The 16,846-nt window shown below is 41.9% G+C and overlaps 1 protein-coding gene across 7 annotated transcripts in view; it reads left to right on the top strand.

Annotated features, from left to right (window-relative positions):
* The window catches only part of CADPS2 (calcium dependent secretion activator 2), a 1,645,358-nt gene that overhangs the window by 1,419,824 nt on the left and 208,688 nt on the right, over nt 1-16,846 (top strand). For all 7 annotated transcript variants that reach the window (XM_085654189.1, XM_085654188.1, XM_085654187.1 and 4 more), the window contains one exon: nt 3,327-3,474. In XM_085654189.1, the coding sequence (XP_085510315.1) occupies nt 3,327-3,474 (148 nt within the window). The remainder of the gene's footprint in view (nt 1-3,326; nt 3,475-16,846) is intronic.

Here is a 16,846-nt window from a genome sequence, read left to right as displayed (position 1 = left end):
ATGCAACACCAATAGCTCAAACTTTTACTAAGCGAGACCTATTGCATTGCAAATGCTTGTTTCCATTAGCAGTCTTTGCCCCTTCCGACCTCTAAATGCAGATCCTGGTGCTGAGCTGTGCAATTGCTCTAAGAAGGGTTGAAAAAACTACAAAGAATCATTAACATGCAAATGGTCTTTTAAAGACCTGTGAAGTACTTGGGTGCGGCTGTGTGAGTGCCCGGGAAGCTGTCTCAGCCGGGCTGACACACACGACGAGGGGGGGGGGGGCGGGTTCTGAGGAGTCCTAGAGCTGACGGCTTGTCAGAGCAGGGGGTACTGCTAGTTATCTTTATTTAGACCATGCCCCTACTTAGGTAGGCCACACCCCTTTGAGGTTTGCTCATCCCCTTTTAGAGCACCTCCAGTTTTTGTTCCCACTGAAAACCCTGCCAGAAGCCATCTTGCCGTGTTTAGAGGAATCTTGGTATTACAAATGGAAAACAGAGCGGTTTCTCACAGCGCCATGACTCCAACGAAAGCGCCACCTGCAGGACCTCTGCCAACATTGAGACCCTCCAGATCCACATGCAGAAGCACCAATGCCCCCTGGTGCTGCACCCCTCGCTGCCTCCTCCTCTAAGAGCAGAATCATACTATACAAACAAACATCTACCAACTGTTTATTTTGTTGATTTGGGGAGTAGCAAGTGTGAAACACAAGTTGACCTGATACATGTCACTGAGGAGCACAGTGCCTCGTGTGAACCACCCCCTTCATTATATCTTTATACATATATCTCAAGGTGTCTATGGGTACGTAGTTTTACCACTAGATGACGGGCATTTGTGCATCTTGTTTATTTCTATTTTTTTCTGAGCTAGAAGGACCTTTGACTGTTCAGACACCACGTGACCCCAGCTGACGTTTAATGTTTCCGATAGGTGGCAGTCAGTCAATGTGTGGCACCCAGCAGTACGTGGCAACAGACAACCCCGTGACGGTGCCATCTCTGCCTGGCTGCTACCGAAGCTACAAGCAGAGAGTAAACAGGGGCACCTCAGTATCCATAGCAACCTGGAAGCAATCAATACACAACAAACAACAGTGTTTCTTCCGGGGTAATTTCTTCAGCATATTTCTCATTTGAGAACAGATCAATTATAACCCAGTGGTATTAATAATTCAAAACATTTATCACACAAACACTAACCATAGTTGACCCACATGTTATTCAAATTATAGGTCATACTGAATAGCTTGAAAATGAAGAAGGCTGCTAGAGTAGTGTGCAAAAGGGGGCGCAGTGCTCGAGTGATAGCCATGTGAAACAAGCAATGGCCGCGCAGCCGTGAAAGTGACATGGCAGCGTGGCGCGAAAGTGAAAGGAAACCAGTGGTGCGCACACACCACAGAGGAGCGGGGGCGAGGGATCGCGGCAGCGAGGCGAACGCACGCAGCTGCGCGTGCTAGACACGGACGGGAATCGTCAGAGCAAAGGCGGGACATGCGCCCGCCTTTGCCCAATTGCGTGCCTTTTTTTTTAATTTTAAATGCGAAACCCAATGGCTGCCCGCAAAAGCGAAACCACATGAACGAGCGTGTGGTCAGCTTCCAGAACCCCCTTACAATACGTCTCGCGCTGCGCGTGCATCGCTTCGCACTGCAATGCTAGGCGAGAGATCTAAAAACTAATTATAGAGACTATGCAAAAAAGGCACTTCTTTCATATTTCTTGCACTACTATCTCATAATTTGTACCATTAGTATTTGTACAAAACAGTTTTAATGTTTATATGTATTATCCCGAAACACTTAGTCATTCCTAATAATGCAAATATGTAATTCTGGTTCTGCCTACTCTTTGTAAACCACTCTGTTGCTCATTCCGACTTTGTACACACTATATAAAACTAAAAATAAGTAAATGAATAAAAGTCAATACATGATATTTAATATTGTAAGTGATTGTAAGTTCATCTCCATACTGCTGTAAATGGGATTTTATTGATGGACTAGATGGTATAGGAACACCTACGTTTTGATGCTCAATAATGCTTTCTCTAGAGCAAAAACTAGTTTTCCATAAAAACTTTCCAAACTTGACTTTTTGTTATCGATATGCTTACTCCAAAGCTGTTCTGTCTGTCAATAGTCGTTGCAGATCCTTTGGTGTGGTATTGCTATGTTAAAGGGACAGCAGTTAACAACTTTAGCTCAGTACATGCTTTTATATTATTTTTTTGTAGCTAGCTTCTCTTACATACCCTTACTTTAAACTAAAGTTCAATATGGAAATATATTAAATCCATGAGCAAGCCCTTTTAAAACCCCATTTATTCAGCTTCCCCCACGAGCAGTTTTTTCAAGTGCCCCCTTAACTGAGAAAATACTATAAAAATGTATATCATATCTATGCATATCTTGTCATGAGAATTATATTATATTCTATCATATTATGTACTCCTTGAAAAATCAGATCATGAGTTGCAGATCAGTTCACTTCAATGCTGATTTAGCATCCATGACCTGACAGAGTTAATCTCAGATTCCTTCCCTTACGTCCACAGAAGTGTTTGATTTCTGTTATTCAGTGTTTGCTTAACCAAAACTGACCACTTAGTGACTTTTTAGGCCATCTCTAGAGCTGTTCCACCCTTTAGGGCAACTATATGTGAAAAAAGGAAGTGATATTTTTGCTTATAGAAACCTGTGGCACACTAAGTATCTGGGAAATTTTGGATTACTAACTTTCATATAAAACCGGCAAATCAAAATTCCCTAATTTACCCTAAATGCTGATAATATTATATGAAATATTTTCCAGTAAACCTACCTGTTTTTCTATCTTTGCTCATTTTGTATGTTTCATTTGTGTGACTGAATGAATGAAGTAATACTTTGTACAACGAAATGCATGATTACTCAGTTGAGTATCGCATATGGAGCTTCCATAAAGGGGAGCAGGTAACCAGTTTCCCTCATGACCCCGTTAAGATCAATGGTCTCCAGCATCAGAAGTGAATACACATCATTGTGGCAGGTTGCAGAAAGGTCTTATTTTTTACAACCTAATCTTCTGGATTTGTTCTTTTTTTTTCTAGACTGAATTTGATTGTCCAGTGGTCAGTTTGTGTGGAGACCATACAATGTACACTTCAAGTGATATATGGTCTATTCTTAAGGACCCCACCCCAATAACACGTAGGGCACAACTCTTGAGCTTTCCATCTGACAGAAGAATACATCTGAAACCATATTGTAGTGATGAGTAGAGTGATCTCTCATGCTGGTTATTTTTACAGCAATATTCTTAATGTAATAACTTTCCTTTTCTCTTGAGCAGAACACGAATGGCATTTGAGCTTAAATTGCAGAAGACAAGCAAATCTACTGACCTGCGCCTGCCTTCTTCCGTGTGTACCATGTTTAATGTGCTGGTTGATGCTAAAAAGCAAAGTGCTAAACTCTGCATTCTGGATGGAGGACAAGAGGTGAGTCACTGATCAACCTTAGTTGGCAAGATAAGAAAATTAAGGCAAGTACTTACGAGTTAAAATAAAGGTAAATTCAGATTATTACACCAGGCAGCTTCAAATATTGATCTATAATTCTACTTCTTGCTATTTCAAATCCCCCATTTATTTTCATCTGTGTTGAGCAGCAACCATTAAAGGGTCTAGCCTCTAATGGGGCATGGTATCGCTCTTTCCGAGCAACCATTGTATGACATTTTTTTGTCTCCTGAAACAAAAGTAGTGTGTGTTCTTGTCAGTCACCGCATCACATTAGAGGTTAGCTCTGTCATCAAATCCTTGAAATACAATCCATTTGTGTATGTTGTTCATTAGCATTCTAAATAAGTGATATCTCCCACTCCTACTTAGGAAAAATCACTTCTCCTACTCAAATTGAATTAGTTTGTTGCACATGGTTCTTTTTGTGAAAATTGTAAGACAAAATGGTTTTACCCTTGCTTTGGTTCACAAACATTTTAGATAACTGCTATACGTTTGGTACTCATCTTGAGAGCATTTTATATGGTTTCTGGTGTATTATTTCAAGATTGTAGGGCATTCATAGTCCTTCTAGTGCTGTCATAGTGGGGAAATGGAAAAAAAAGTTGGTAAGAGTTTCCTGCAAACTAACAATTTCACGAAATCTTTTTCCACAAAAGAGGATATTCACAAATTGTGATTCTTTTCGTTGTATCTAGTTTTACATATAGCATTTGAAGCGTTTATATCTTTGTGTGCACATGCACCATCATGTACCTTGGTGCAAGAAACTAGCCCAAGGAATACAGCCGGCTAAAAAGTGAAGGAATTTCAGGAACTACCACAGCATGTGAGAAGATTATCAAAACACAAGGGTCTTCAGTACCTTTCTGAATGGTTCACAACTTTCAGTGAGTGAAAGGTGCTGTGGTACACTATTTCAGATCTCTGACCCAAAAACACAGGTAGCTCTTCCTCCACGTAGTGTTTACTTAAACATAGAAGATGAAGCAGAGCTTGAGAGCTAGATTGCAAAGATTGGAAAGCGCATTGGCTACTACTAACTTGGACAATAAGACCAGCCCATTTAACAGTAGCCAGATAGAGAATGTTAAAATTGATTTTTTAGTTTGACTGGATGCCAGAGTAAAGGTAGTCTAGCCTACAGAACATGATCAGACTTGTAGGTATCACATCCTAGCTGTGCTATCATATTTTGGATACCCTGGTGCCTCTAAATTGCAGACTTACGGAACTAGAGATAGAAGGGGTACTCTAGAAATGACAAAATATGCTTTTCAATCAATTTTAAAATGGTGAATGGAATATAAGGAAAGATGTAATTGAGTAGGAGTTAAAGAAAAATAGTGGACCAAACCATCTGAATGTGGGCCTCACAGTGGAGTTCCCCATCAAAAGCCACTCATAGATGTTTCATCAGATGCATAGGGGTTGTTGTAGATCCAAGCCAAACAGTTCATAGCTCATTGGCACATCACTCATTATTTCCCCCAGGGACAATGATCTCTGCCTTGCCACCACTCAGTTTACAGGCATTGTCTGCGAATGACTGAATTAGTTGATGATTGGTTAAATCTCAGCAAAAGGACAGCATCATCCTTAACAGATAAGAATGAGTTCTTAATTGAAGCCACATTAGCGAACGACCTTACCTTGAGGCTCTAAAGTGGAAGATCAAGAGAACTTCAGACTCTCAAGACATTAACAGTAAAACAGAATAAAGAGGTGGAACTGAAACAACATGTGTTTTGCCACACAAAAAACTTGCATGCCCCAGTGAAGGGCTGGGCAACAAGGCCCGACACATCAAGATAGTCAACACAGGTTGCATGATTGACCATATCAAATGAAGTGGAAATATTTTGAATTAAATTAAGAAACACTCAAGTTGTGCACAATTTGGCATTTTAGACCCAACCAATAATCCTGGGTGCCTACTACCCTTAAAGAAATAGCATTTGTGCTGGGTGCTCCTGGAGTTTTTCCACCCAATTTAAAGATAAGGGCTAAAAATGCTGAATAACACATGCAAACAGTGATTGCTGTAGTTTCGTTTGCATGATTACTTCTGGCAATGTGGTTTTCAGGCTCAAGTACCAATAGGATGGACCTTGTGGTACTGCGATGCACAACCACAATTTGCATGCACTCATCTGCTAAGAGGGACTATGGTGAAAATAAGCACACATACAAGTCTCTGGATATAAACAGGAGTTGTATGTTTCTATACTGATGTCTGAAATATTGTGATACAAAAATATTTCCACTTAAATATCAACACACCTTGCACACAATAATATTGACAGCAAAAGTATCTACTACCAAAATATAATTAACACACTAATATCAAGTGTTGTAATATAAAATACCAAATTATCGTTTATTAAAATAGATGGAATAAAACTAAATATCGACAACCACCCTATCATGACCAAAAATATCAATTAACCATACTATAAAAAGCTAATAAATGCATGCCCCAAGTAAAATTAAGATTTAAATATCAAACTTAAGAACACCAATTTTAAAACATATAGGGCCATATGTATCAAACTCCCTTTTTGCGCTTCCCAATTTGCGATTTATAGCGAATCGCAAATTGAGAATCGCTAAACGGTATGTAAATAAAAACTCGCAATAAAATAGCGATTCCGTAAAAATCGCTATTTCAACTGCGATATGCCAAATAGCGATTCCTTAATTAAAAATAGCAAATTTCGCAATATTGAGAATCAGAAACTCAGGTGCAGCTTGATGACATCACAACCAGGAAGTGTGACTACCCATGCTGCACCTGAGTTTCAGAAGCACAGTGAGAGACTAGGAGTTGAGGTGAGGCATCACTGCAGTGCTACACACAATGGCAGAGATTGGAGACATGGCCAGCAAGAACAAGCAGCAGGGGGAGATACCCAGAAAAAGAAAACACAAGTTCTCAGAAAGTGAGCTGGAGGTCCTGATTCAGGAGATGTTTGTTAGCCATGAGCTCCTCTTTGGCAAAAAGTCACTGCGTGTGCCTGAGACACGCAAGAGAAGGATATGGGCAGGCATCCAGCGTAAAGTCAACGCAATTGGCGTAACACACCGAAGCGTGGAAGACCTAAGAAAGCGCTGGTAGGACATGCGCCAGCGCTCAAAGGAAAAGGTTGCTGCCAGGTTGGAGCATGCGAAGAAGACCGGTGGTGGGACCTCTACTGCCACCACTTCAACCCCACTCGAGGAAAAGGTTGAGGGGACCCTGCTTCCGGAGAGTGTTATGGGCGTGGCAGACCTGGACAGATCCAACCCCCCCCGGAATCAAAGACAAGGTAAGAAGCATGCCATCACACCCCTGATACCTCCCTACTTCCCCCACACAGCTAGGAGAGACCCAGGGGCACGATAAAAATATAAGTCCAGTGCAGGTATACAAGCACACACAGCAATGCATTATGGGGGATGTGGTCACATGCACCTAACAGTGGAGCATTGACACCCAGTATGTGCGCATCATGAAAGGCTAAATACAGACAGACAGGACCCATGTAACTCCAAACAGTGAAATTTAATGCATGACAAATGCAAGGCAGGACAGAAAATTAATGTGTGCATTTACGTCCACAGCACCAGCAGAAACACAGGGAACAATCAGTGGAGGCGAGGATGAATCCCCCAACCCAGAGGCGACAGGGCAAGAGGAGGAGGAGGAAGAGGAGGAGGAGGGCAGCCCAGTTATTCCTCCAAAACGCAGCAGGCGGATTGCAGTGCCACCATTGCCCCCGCTGGAGGAAGAAGCCCAGGACACCGATGTCGATGTCCAACAAGTCCAGGGACAGTCAGAGCCACAACCCTGTGCTCAAGCACGTGCAGATCCAATACCGCCAATACCATCCAGGCGCAGGGCACGTGCATCCACCAATGCAGCAGTCACAGGAGAGGACACAGTCTTCAGAGGGCTGGAGGACCACATGTTAGAAGTCCAGCGCCTGCAGGCAAGAAACATACGGTCAATCCAGAGGCAAATCCGGGTTGGCTTCATGGGCCTGACGGGTGCCCTGGAGGCACTCTGTGCTGAACTGAGGGTGGATCGTGCTGCTAGGCGCAGGGAGAGGCAGCGCCTACACACCCGCCTAGACCTCTACACCAGGGCGGTCAACCGCCTTTCCTCAGCGACCTCTGTGCTGTCAAGGCACAGCATCAGTATGCAGCATGAGGTGGCAAACTGCAGCCAGGATGTGGCAAGGGTCCTGGTACAGGTGACATGTGCTGTGGATCAGCTGCGGGCAACTGACACTTCTGGCCCAGGAGTCCTCACTCCAACAGACGAGGACGCTCAATCTGGCAGGAGAAGCATTACACCCCCCCCCCCACCGGACAGGCAGCGTAGTGTGCGTCACAGCAGGGCTTCTGAGACAGGTGAAGAGGGCACTGTGCACCCACAGTGAGGGCCTACGGGCCGACAGCGCCGCAGTTGAGGTGCTCAGACTTGGACATGGAGATGGGTGCATCAACCCAGTGTACACAGACACTTGGTCAAGATTGTTCATTTGGACTGCAAATCTAACATGTGCTGGACATTGAACAATACATTGTGTGCTACACAGGCTGTGTGCCGATATATATCCTGTTCTGAAGGAAATTAAACACAGTCTTGTAATAGATGTTTAGCATTGTGTCATCTTTTCTTACCTAGAAATAGTTCTGTGTGATCTCATCTCGCCTCTGGCACCCAGCAGCTGCACCAATTACACCGGCTGGCATGCGTCCTGGAGCTGGCCCCTCCTCATCTGATGATTCTGATTCGGTAAGTTCCACTGGTGTGCCTGTTGTGCAGCATGGCACACGCTACCACTATCTTGCAACAGGTCTGGGGGCTGTATTGTAGTGCCCCTCCACTCTTATGTAGGCATCGGAAATGGCTCTTGAGCATTCCAAAGGTCCGCTCAATGGTACATCTGGTGGCTATGTGGGCACTGTTGTACCTCCGCTCCCCAGCGTTGGCAGGATTCAGGTAAGGAGTCAGTATGTATTCAAGGACCGCATACGCAATGTCACCTGTGGAGTGGGAGGAATATGGTTAAACACTGTCCTGCCAATGCTGTCCTTTACTAGTGTGTCCTTCGAACAAATGCAATTACCTAGTATGTATCCCTCACCAAACTCCCCACTTGTGAGTCGACGGTGTATCCCACTGTGGCGGAAGATGAAAGCGTTGTGTGTGCTGCCTGGGTATTTTGCGACGATGTCGGTGATAATGTACTTGGCATTACACACCACCTGTATGTTCAGGGAATGGTAGGATTTGCGATTCCTGAACACATACTCGTTCTGGGAGGGGGGGATATGGCGACATGGGTCCCATCTATGCACCCAATGACGTGGGGAAATTGTGCAATTTGATAGAACTCCTGCTTGGTCTAGTCTAGTGCCTGTGGTGTGCTGGGGAAGTGGACGTGGTGATGCAGCCTCTGTACCATGGCATCAAGGAACGCGTGGAAAAAGCACGACAATGCACTCTGTGAGACCCCTCCTGCTGTGGCTATCACCCCCTGGAAGCTACCTGATGCCAAGAGGTGCAGTGAGCACAGGACTTGGATATGGGTGGGGATGGTGTGTGTCCTGCGTGTGGGGTGTTCAAGTATAGGTTTGAGCTCCGCTATTTAATCCAGGATGCTTTCTTCATCCAGCCTGTAGTTTGTATGGATCTCCTCCTCAGTCCGCTGGAACAGGGTTATGCGCACTCGAAAGATCCTTTCCTGGCGTCTCCTCTGTGCAGCAGCTCTGAGTCGCAGCTCCTGGCTATCACATACAGCCCAGCCATTGTGAAAAAAATCTGTTGCATTGTGGGCCTCTTTAAATAGTTTGCACCCGGTTACTACCTGCTCAGACTTGGTGGTACTTGTGATTCTCTAATTTGTGGATTCCGACAATTCTCAAATTGCGATTTTTTCATGCATTCAGTTTAGTGAAATCGCAAATTGCGAGCTCGACAATTGCGACTTTCGTTATTGTTGTGTCACATTTTGCAATTTCGCAAATTAATCGCAATGAAGTATGATTCGCAAATTTGCTAATCGCTACTTTTGCGATTAGCAGTATTGTGAATGGAATGTGCCTCTTACATAGCGATCGGGAAATACCCACTTGGATGACAAATTGTCAGCATATGTCCGTTTTCAATATTGAGGTATTTCACTGCACCATGTGCCCTTTCTCAGTTTTGATGTATTTGACCTTTGAATTCCAAACACATGTCTGCTTCCCAATGTGCATATGATTAATACTTTTGTGGAGTCAAAACGAGTTATGCTGCTGCAGTGCCACAATAAAAAGAACTTCTACCAAGCATTGGCTGGTGGGCCTGTATTTCACATTACCGCAAGGTGACGTATGTGTTTTCATATGTGTGTGTATATATATATATATATATATATATATATATATATATATATATATATTCACTTAAAAAACCATAGGTTTCACATATGTTATAGTTAGGTGGATATTTCACTCGTAAAAAAACAATGAAATTCCCCCGTTATAGTTACTTGAGATAACTATAACTCGCGCGTCCGCAATCCTCTGCTCCTGACGTCACATATTACATCACTCATGAAATGGTCAGTGGCATCACTCATGACATCACTAATGACATCATCCTTGTGATAGAGTGGCGGTTGCGCGAGTTATAGTTATCTGAAGTAACTATAACGGGGGAATTTCATTGGTTTTTAACGAGTGAAATATCCACCTAACTATAACATGTGTGAAACCTATGGTTTTTTAAGTGAATTTGCAAGGTTTTTTAAATGCTAATTCCTAACTATAACGTGTGTGAAACCTATGGTTTTTTCAGTGAATTTGTACGGTTTTTTAAATGCTAAGTTATGTATGTATTATAATTTTTTTTACATATTTATTTTTCAATAGACTACGTATTATTTTTTTTTAGGGTTTTTCACCGTGCGCGCACGGTGCGCGCCCCCCCTGCGATTTAAAAAAAAAAAATGTAAATGTTTTTTTCTGCCTTCGGGGTCCTTCAGAGACTAGGGGGTCAGGAACTCTCTACCCTGCCCCCTTTTCACGTTCGCCACCATCCTTTTCCACTCTCGCACTGAAAACAAACAAAATGGCGGCCGACACTTCCTGATTTCGACCGATTCGAACGTTGACTGACATGTAACAACCAATCAGAATTACGCTTGCGCACGTTAGGGTGCGCGCACGGTGCGCGGCTATAGATATGTATGTGCTTTTAACTGCAATTTTCTCAGGAACTACTGAACTGATTGACTCCATATATGCAAAAGGCACATCCCTGACCTGAGGACTATCTCTCTGCCAAATTTCAAGTAATTCTGTTCAGCCGTTCGGGCTGTACCTGCGACTAAAGGTCCTATGGGAAAATGCATGGGGAAAACGTGTTTTGGGAACCCCCTTTTTTCTCGGCCCCCGCTTGACGAATCCCCCCGAGACTTTCAGGGTAGGAGCTGAGCGGAGCGCCCCATTAGTTTTGAATATTTCATGAAGATTCGTCAACCGGCGCCAAAGTTATTCAAAATAGAATTTTGAGATTTCCTATGGAAACACGGTCCTAACTATAACTATCTACTGGCGACCGCCAGTAGATAATATACGTATATATATATATATATATATACGTATATATATATAATATTATTTCTCTTAAGTAAAAGTATACTTGAAAAGAAAGGGAAATAAATATATTTAACTCTTTTGCTCTACGAAATATATAAATGAAAGTATGCAACTCAGCTCCGAATAGGATGTTCTTTAGGAAGTCTCTTCATACCTGCATAAATTATGAACAAATATATATCCCATCCCCACCAGAAAAATTATAATCCTACTAACTTACACAAATACACAATCTATACAATCCCTGCTTTTCTTAACAACTCCAAAATACAGATTATTACCAAATACTAGCTCCTTATACCTCTGGTGCTAATATACTAGACATGATATAAGCTAGGACCAAAAACTACATCCAACATTTATTCTAACCTGATATGGTTGAAGGAGAACCTGCTGCCACTACCCTCAGTGTGCACAGGGCAATGAAATGTACTTGGCAGTGAACAAAATGGTGGTGTAATTAATATATAAAAGAAAGTCTGCAGATATACTATAGCCAATGTAAGAAACTTTTTTTTCACGCAAACCATCAAGAAAAAATATGTAGTACATGTATGGACTATGATTAATACATTTCAAAACATGTACAAAAATATGCAGTTTAAAAAAAGCATGTTAAGCAGTACAAATGTATTTTTAATATACAATCTATTTAAATAGTTTTTTGAGTGTTGCTAAATGTTAAATATGTTACTTGTAATATATGTTATATCTACTGCTAGTAAAGTTATGGTTAAACAGTCCCTAACTTTTTAAGAACTTAGTAACATACCTAATTATGTACCCTATATTTATATATTTTTAAAATTACTTTAATGTTTATATAATAAATGTATATGTACAAGAAAATAAAATCTTTTTAAAATAAATGTAATAATTATACAATGTGTTAATTTGTATCATAACCTAAAATGTTATTTAGTATAGTTTGGATATGGTTTATATTTTTAGATTAAATAGAAATTGAATTAAAATCTGAGCTACTCATTCATTAATTATAGGTTATGAATGTATGTATGCGTGTATATATATATATATATATATATATATAGATATATATATATATATATATAACACACAGATCGCTCCTACTGGATTGCTCGACCCCAGAGAGGTGGCGCAAACGCCGGCGGAGCACGCCGGCTCGTAAATGTCCCAACAAAGTCCAATGCTGCGCTCTCAGTCACCAGAAAATACCAGAATCCAAAATAATATCCAAAGAGGTGTTTATTCCTCACACAATGCGTTTCAACTCTATGCAGAGTCTTGATCACGTAAGGAAAGAAAGTGAGTGAGCAATGGATAAAGTTTTCTGGAGGGGTAAACAGTAACAAAGGACAACAAATTGTGTTACCTTATTCGTATCGTCAACCTGGCAGACATCTTGTAATGGCAATTCAAACGTAAATCATGTGTACTAGTAAAATACAAGTAAAATACACTGCTGATATGAACTGTAGAGAGTATGTACATGTATATCTTATTCAATACATCATGTAAAACGTACAGGCAGGTGCCAGTGAGCCTAAAGAGAGATGAATTGTAATCATAGGCAAGAGTACACAACCTAAGCCCCCAGAAAGTGTAAAATTCTGATACAATCAATACACATAATGTGCGAAACGATGTCAAGATAAAGGGGGATAGTATATCGCATGCCATAGTCAGGTGGACATATTGCGTGAGAGATTCACAAAAACGTGTACAGAACAAAGTCAGCATGCTAATATCACTGTATATGTAAGTATGTCACTGTTGCTCAAATAGCACATACAGATAAACCTCCAATGGGAGCTGTGCATGGCAAGTGCCGCTATAGCCCAGGTACACATAAAAGTCCATGAAGAACAATGATATCATTGTGTAAATAACAGATCACCATACCCCAACACCAGCAGCCTTCATCCATATGCAGTGAGAGAGTGGGGGAAAGGGTAGGAAGCCCGTGATCGTGCTCGTGATTGATTGGGCTCCTTCCTTCCCTCCTGTAAGTGAAACAGAACAAAAACAATTTTAATATCTTAAAAACACAGAAATAGCAAATCATCAAACAATATTGCTATTCATAATCTAATGTGTTAATGACATGGAGGAAGAAGGTGGAGATCAGATCTAAGCAAATCTAGCCTCCTGTGTGTCTTGAGATCATAGGTCAAAAGATACATGAGACAAGTGAATAGAACAAGTAAATAAATAGGAAGGGTCAGAGTATAATCAAATCCCAGGAGGTAGAAGTAACAACTGAAGTCAAGCAAATGTAACAGACATTATTTCAGATGTACCGCCATCTCCTCATCCTGGTTCAATCCCCCGGGGTGTTTGGTCTGAAAATCCACGATATATTTGGATTCCCTCTGTCTCAGTTTCAGACCTCTGTCGCCACCCCTGGGATTATTGGGAATTTGTTCTAAAATAAAAAATCTTAGAAGGCCAGGATTGGAGAAATGTCTTTCATTACAATGGCGAGCCACAGCATATTTTTCATCGGAGTGTGTAATGGCCCGATAGTGCTCCAGCACCCGTTTTTTCGCCATCAAGGTAGTACTACCTATGTACCACAATTTGCAGGGGCACACAATCACGTAAATAACAAAGGTGGAGCTACAGGTTAGGAATTGTGTAATTTCCTTATAAATCCCATTGTAGTTGACCTTCTTACAGAAATAGCTGTTTTTGCAGGCCTTACAATGGCCGCATGGAAAAAATCCCTGCAGACCATGTTCTTGTCTCTGGGGATACCTAGTAACATCATTATGCATTAGGTGATCCCTAAAGTTCCTCCCCTTCCTGTACGTGACACTGGGTCTACTGGGAATGAGATCACCAATGATAGTGTCTGTTCTAAGAATATCCCAGTTTTTGTTAAGAATGCCTTGTATCTTCCGAGAATCGGCACTATATGTCAGAATAATCCTGGTCTCAGTGTCGTCTGCATCAGTGGTTGGGGCTGTGTTGGAAAGAGTGGCATCCCTGTCTACCATATCAGCTCTGCCTTTAGCTTTGTTCAGTACCCAATTGGGATAGCCTCTGGTTCTGAAGCGTTCCAACATCCTAGCACTCTCCTGCTGATAGGAGATCTCAGTATTGCAGTTCCTCTTTGCTCTGAGCAGCTCACCATAGGGGATGCTCCACTTGAGAGTATCCGGGTGGCTGCTCAGAGCATGCAGGATACTGTTGCCTGCTGTCGCTTTCCTGTAAAGAGTCGTCAGTACGGATTTGCCCTCAATGTTCAGTTTGACATCAAGGTACTCTGCTGAACTCTTACTGATGGTACTGGTAAGAACAATGTTACAGTTATTAGTGTTAAGATGGTCAATAAATTCCAGGGCTTCAGTTTCCATGCCCTTCCAGACAAGAAACAAATCATCGCTACATCTTAACCACATAACTGTCTGTCCTAAGTATTTGACAAGATTAGGATTAGTGAATATCTCTTCCCAGTGTCACGTACAGGAAGGGGAGGAACTTTAGGGATCACCTAATGCATAATGATGTTACTAGGTATCCCCAGAGACAAGAACATGGTCTGCAGGGATTTTTTCCATGCGGCCATTGTAAGGCCTGCAAAAACAGCTATTTCTGTAAGAAGGTCAACTACAATGGGATTTATAAGGAAATTACACAATTCCTAGCCTGTAGCTCCACTTTTGTTATTTACGTGATTGTGTGCCCCTGCAAATTGTGGTACATAGGTAGTACTACCTTGATGGCGAAAAAACGGGTGCTGGAGCACTATCGGGCCATTACACACTCCGATGAAAAATATGCTGTGGCTCGCCATTGTAATGAAAGACATTTCTCCAATCCTGGCCTTCTAAGATTTTTTATTTTAGAACAAATTCCCAATAATCCCAGGGGTGGCGACAGAGTTCTGAAACTGAGACAGAGGGAATCCAAATATATCGTGGATTTTCAGACCAAACAACCCGGGGGATTGAACCAGGATGAGGAGATGGCGGTACATCTGAAATAATGTCTGTTACATTTGCTTGACTTCAGTTGTTACTTCTACCTCCTGGGATTTGATTATACTCTGACCCTTCCTATTTATTTACTTGTTCTATTCACTTGTCTCATGTATCTTTTGACCTATGATCTCAAGACACACAGGAGGCTAGATTTGCTTAGATCTGATCTCCACCTTCTTCCTCCATGTCATTAACACATTAGATTATGAATAGCAATATTGTTTGATGATTTGCTATTTCTGTGTTTTTAAGATATTAAAATTGTTTTTGTTCTGTTTCACTTACAGGAGGGAAGGAAGGAGCCCAATCAATCACGAGCACGATCACGGGCTTCCTACCCTTTCCCCCACTCTCTCACTGCATATGGATGAAGGCTGCTGGTGTTGGGGTATGGTGATCTGTTATTTACACAATGATATCATTGTTCTTCATGGACTTTTATGTGTACCTGGGCTATAGCGGCACTTGCCATGCACAGCTCCCATTGGAGGTTTATCTGTATGTGCTATTTGAGCAACAGTGACATACTTACATATACAGTGATATTAGCATGCTGACTTTGTTCTGTACACGTTTTTGTGAATCTCTCACGCAATATGTCCGCCTGACTATGGCATGCGATATACTATCCCCCTGTATCTTGACATCGTTTCGCACATTGTGTATTGATTTTATCAGAATGTTACACTTTCTGGGGGCTTAGGTTGTGTACTCTTGCCTATGATTACAATTCATCTCTCTTTAGGCTCACTGGCACCTGCCTGTACGTTTTACATGATGTATTGAATAAGATATACATGTACATACTGTCTACAGTTCATATCAGCAGTGTATTTTACTTGTATTTTACTAGTACACATGATTTACGTTTGAATTGCCATTACAAGATGTCTGCCAGGTTGACGATACGAATAAGGTAACACAATTTGTTGTCCTTTGTTACTGTTTACCCCTCCAGAAAACGTTATCCATTGCTCACTCACTTTCTTTCCTTACGTGATCAAGACTCTGCATAGAGTTGAAACGCGTTGTGTGAGGAATAAACACCTCTTTGGATATTATTTTGGATTCTGGTATTTTCTGGTGACTGAGAGCGAAGCATTGGACTTTGTGGGGACATATATATATATATATATATATAATCTACTGGCGGTCGCCAGTAGATAGTTATAGTTAGGACCATGTTTCCATAGGAAATATGAAAATTCTATTTTGAATAACTTTGGCGCTGGTTGATGAATCCTCGCGAAATTTTCAAAACTAATGGGGCGCTCCGCTCAGCTCCTACCCTGAAAGTCTCGGGGTGATTCGTCAAGCGGGGGACGAGAAAAAAGGGGGGTCCCAAAACGCGTTTTCCCCATGTTATTTTCCATAGGACCTTTAGTCGAAGGTACAGCCCGAACGGCTGAACAGAATTACTTGAAATTTGGCAGAGAGGTAGTCCTCAGGTCAGGCATGTGCCTTTTGCATATATGGAGTCAATCTGTACAGTAGTTCCTGACAAAATTGCAGTTAAAAGTACATAAATATCTATATGCGCGCACCGTGAGCGCACCGTGCGCGCACGGTGCCGTGCGCGAGCGTAATTCTGATTGGTGGTTACATGTCAGTCAACATTCGAATCGGTCGAAATCAGGAAGTGTTGTCCGCCATTTTGTTTGTTTTGGGTGCGACACTGAAAAAGAGAGGTGGCGAACGTGAAATGGGGGCAGGGTAGAGAGTTCCTGACCCCCTAGCCATTT

The sequence above is a fragment of the Triturus cristatus genome, chromosome 4_1 (assembly GCF_964204655.1).
Source record: "Triturus cristatus chromosome 4_1, aTriCri1.1, whole genome shotgun sequence".
NCBI classification, from domain to species: domain Eukaryota; kingdom Metazoa; phylum Chordata; class Amphibia; order Caudata; family Salamandridae; genus Triturus; species Triturus cristatus.
The sequence above is the reverse complement of the archived record's forward strand: the minus strand, read 5'-3'. Positions and strand labels throughout refer to the sequence as shown.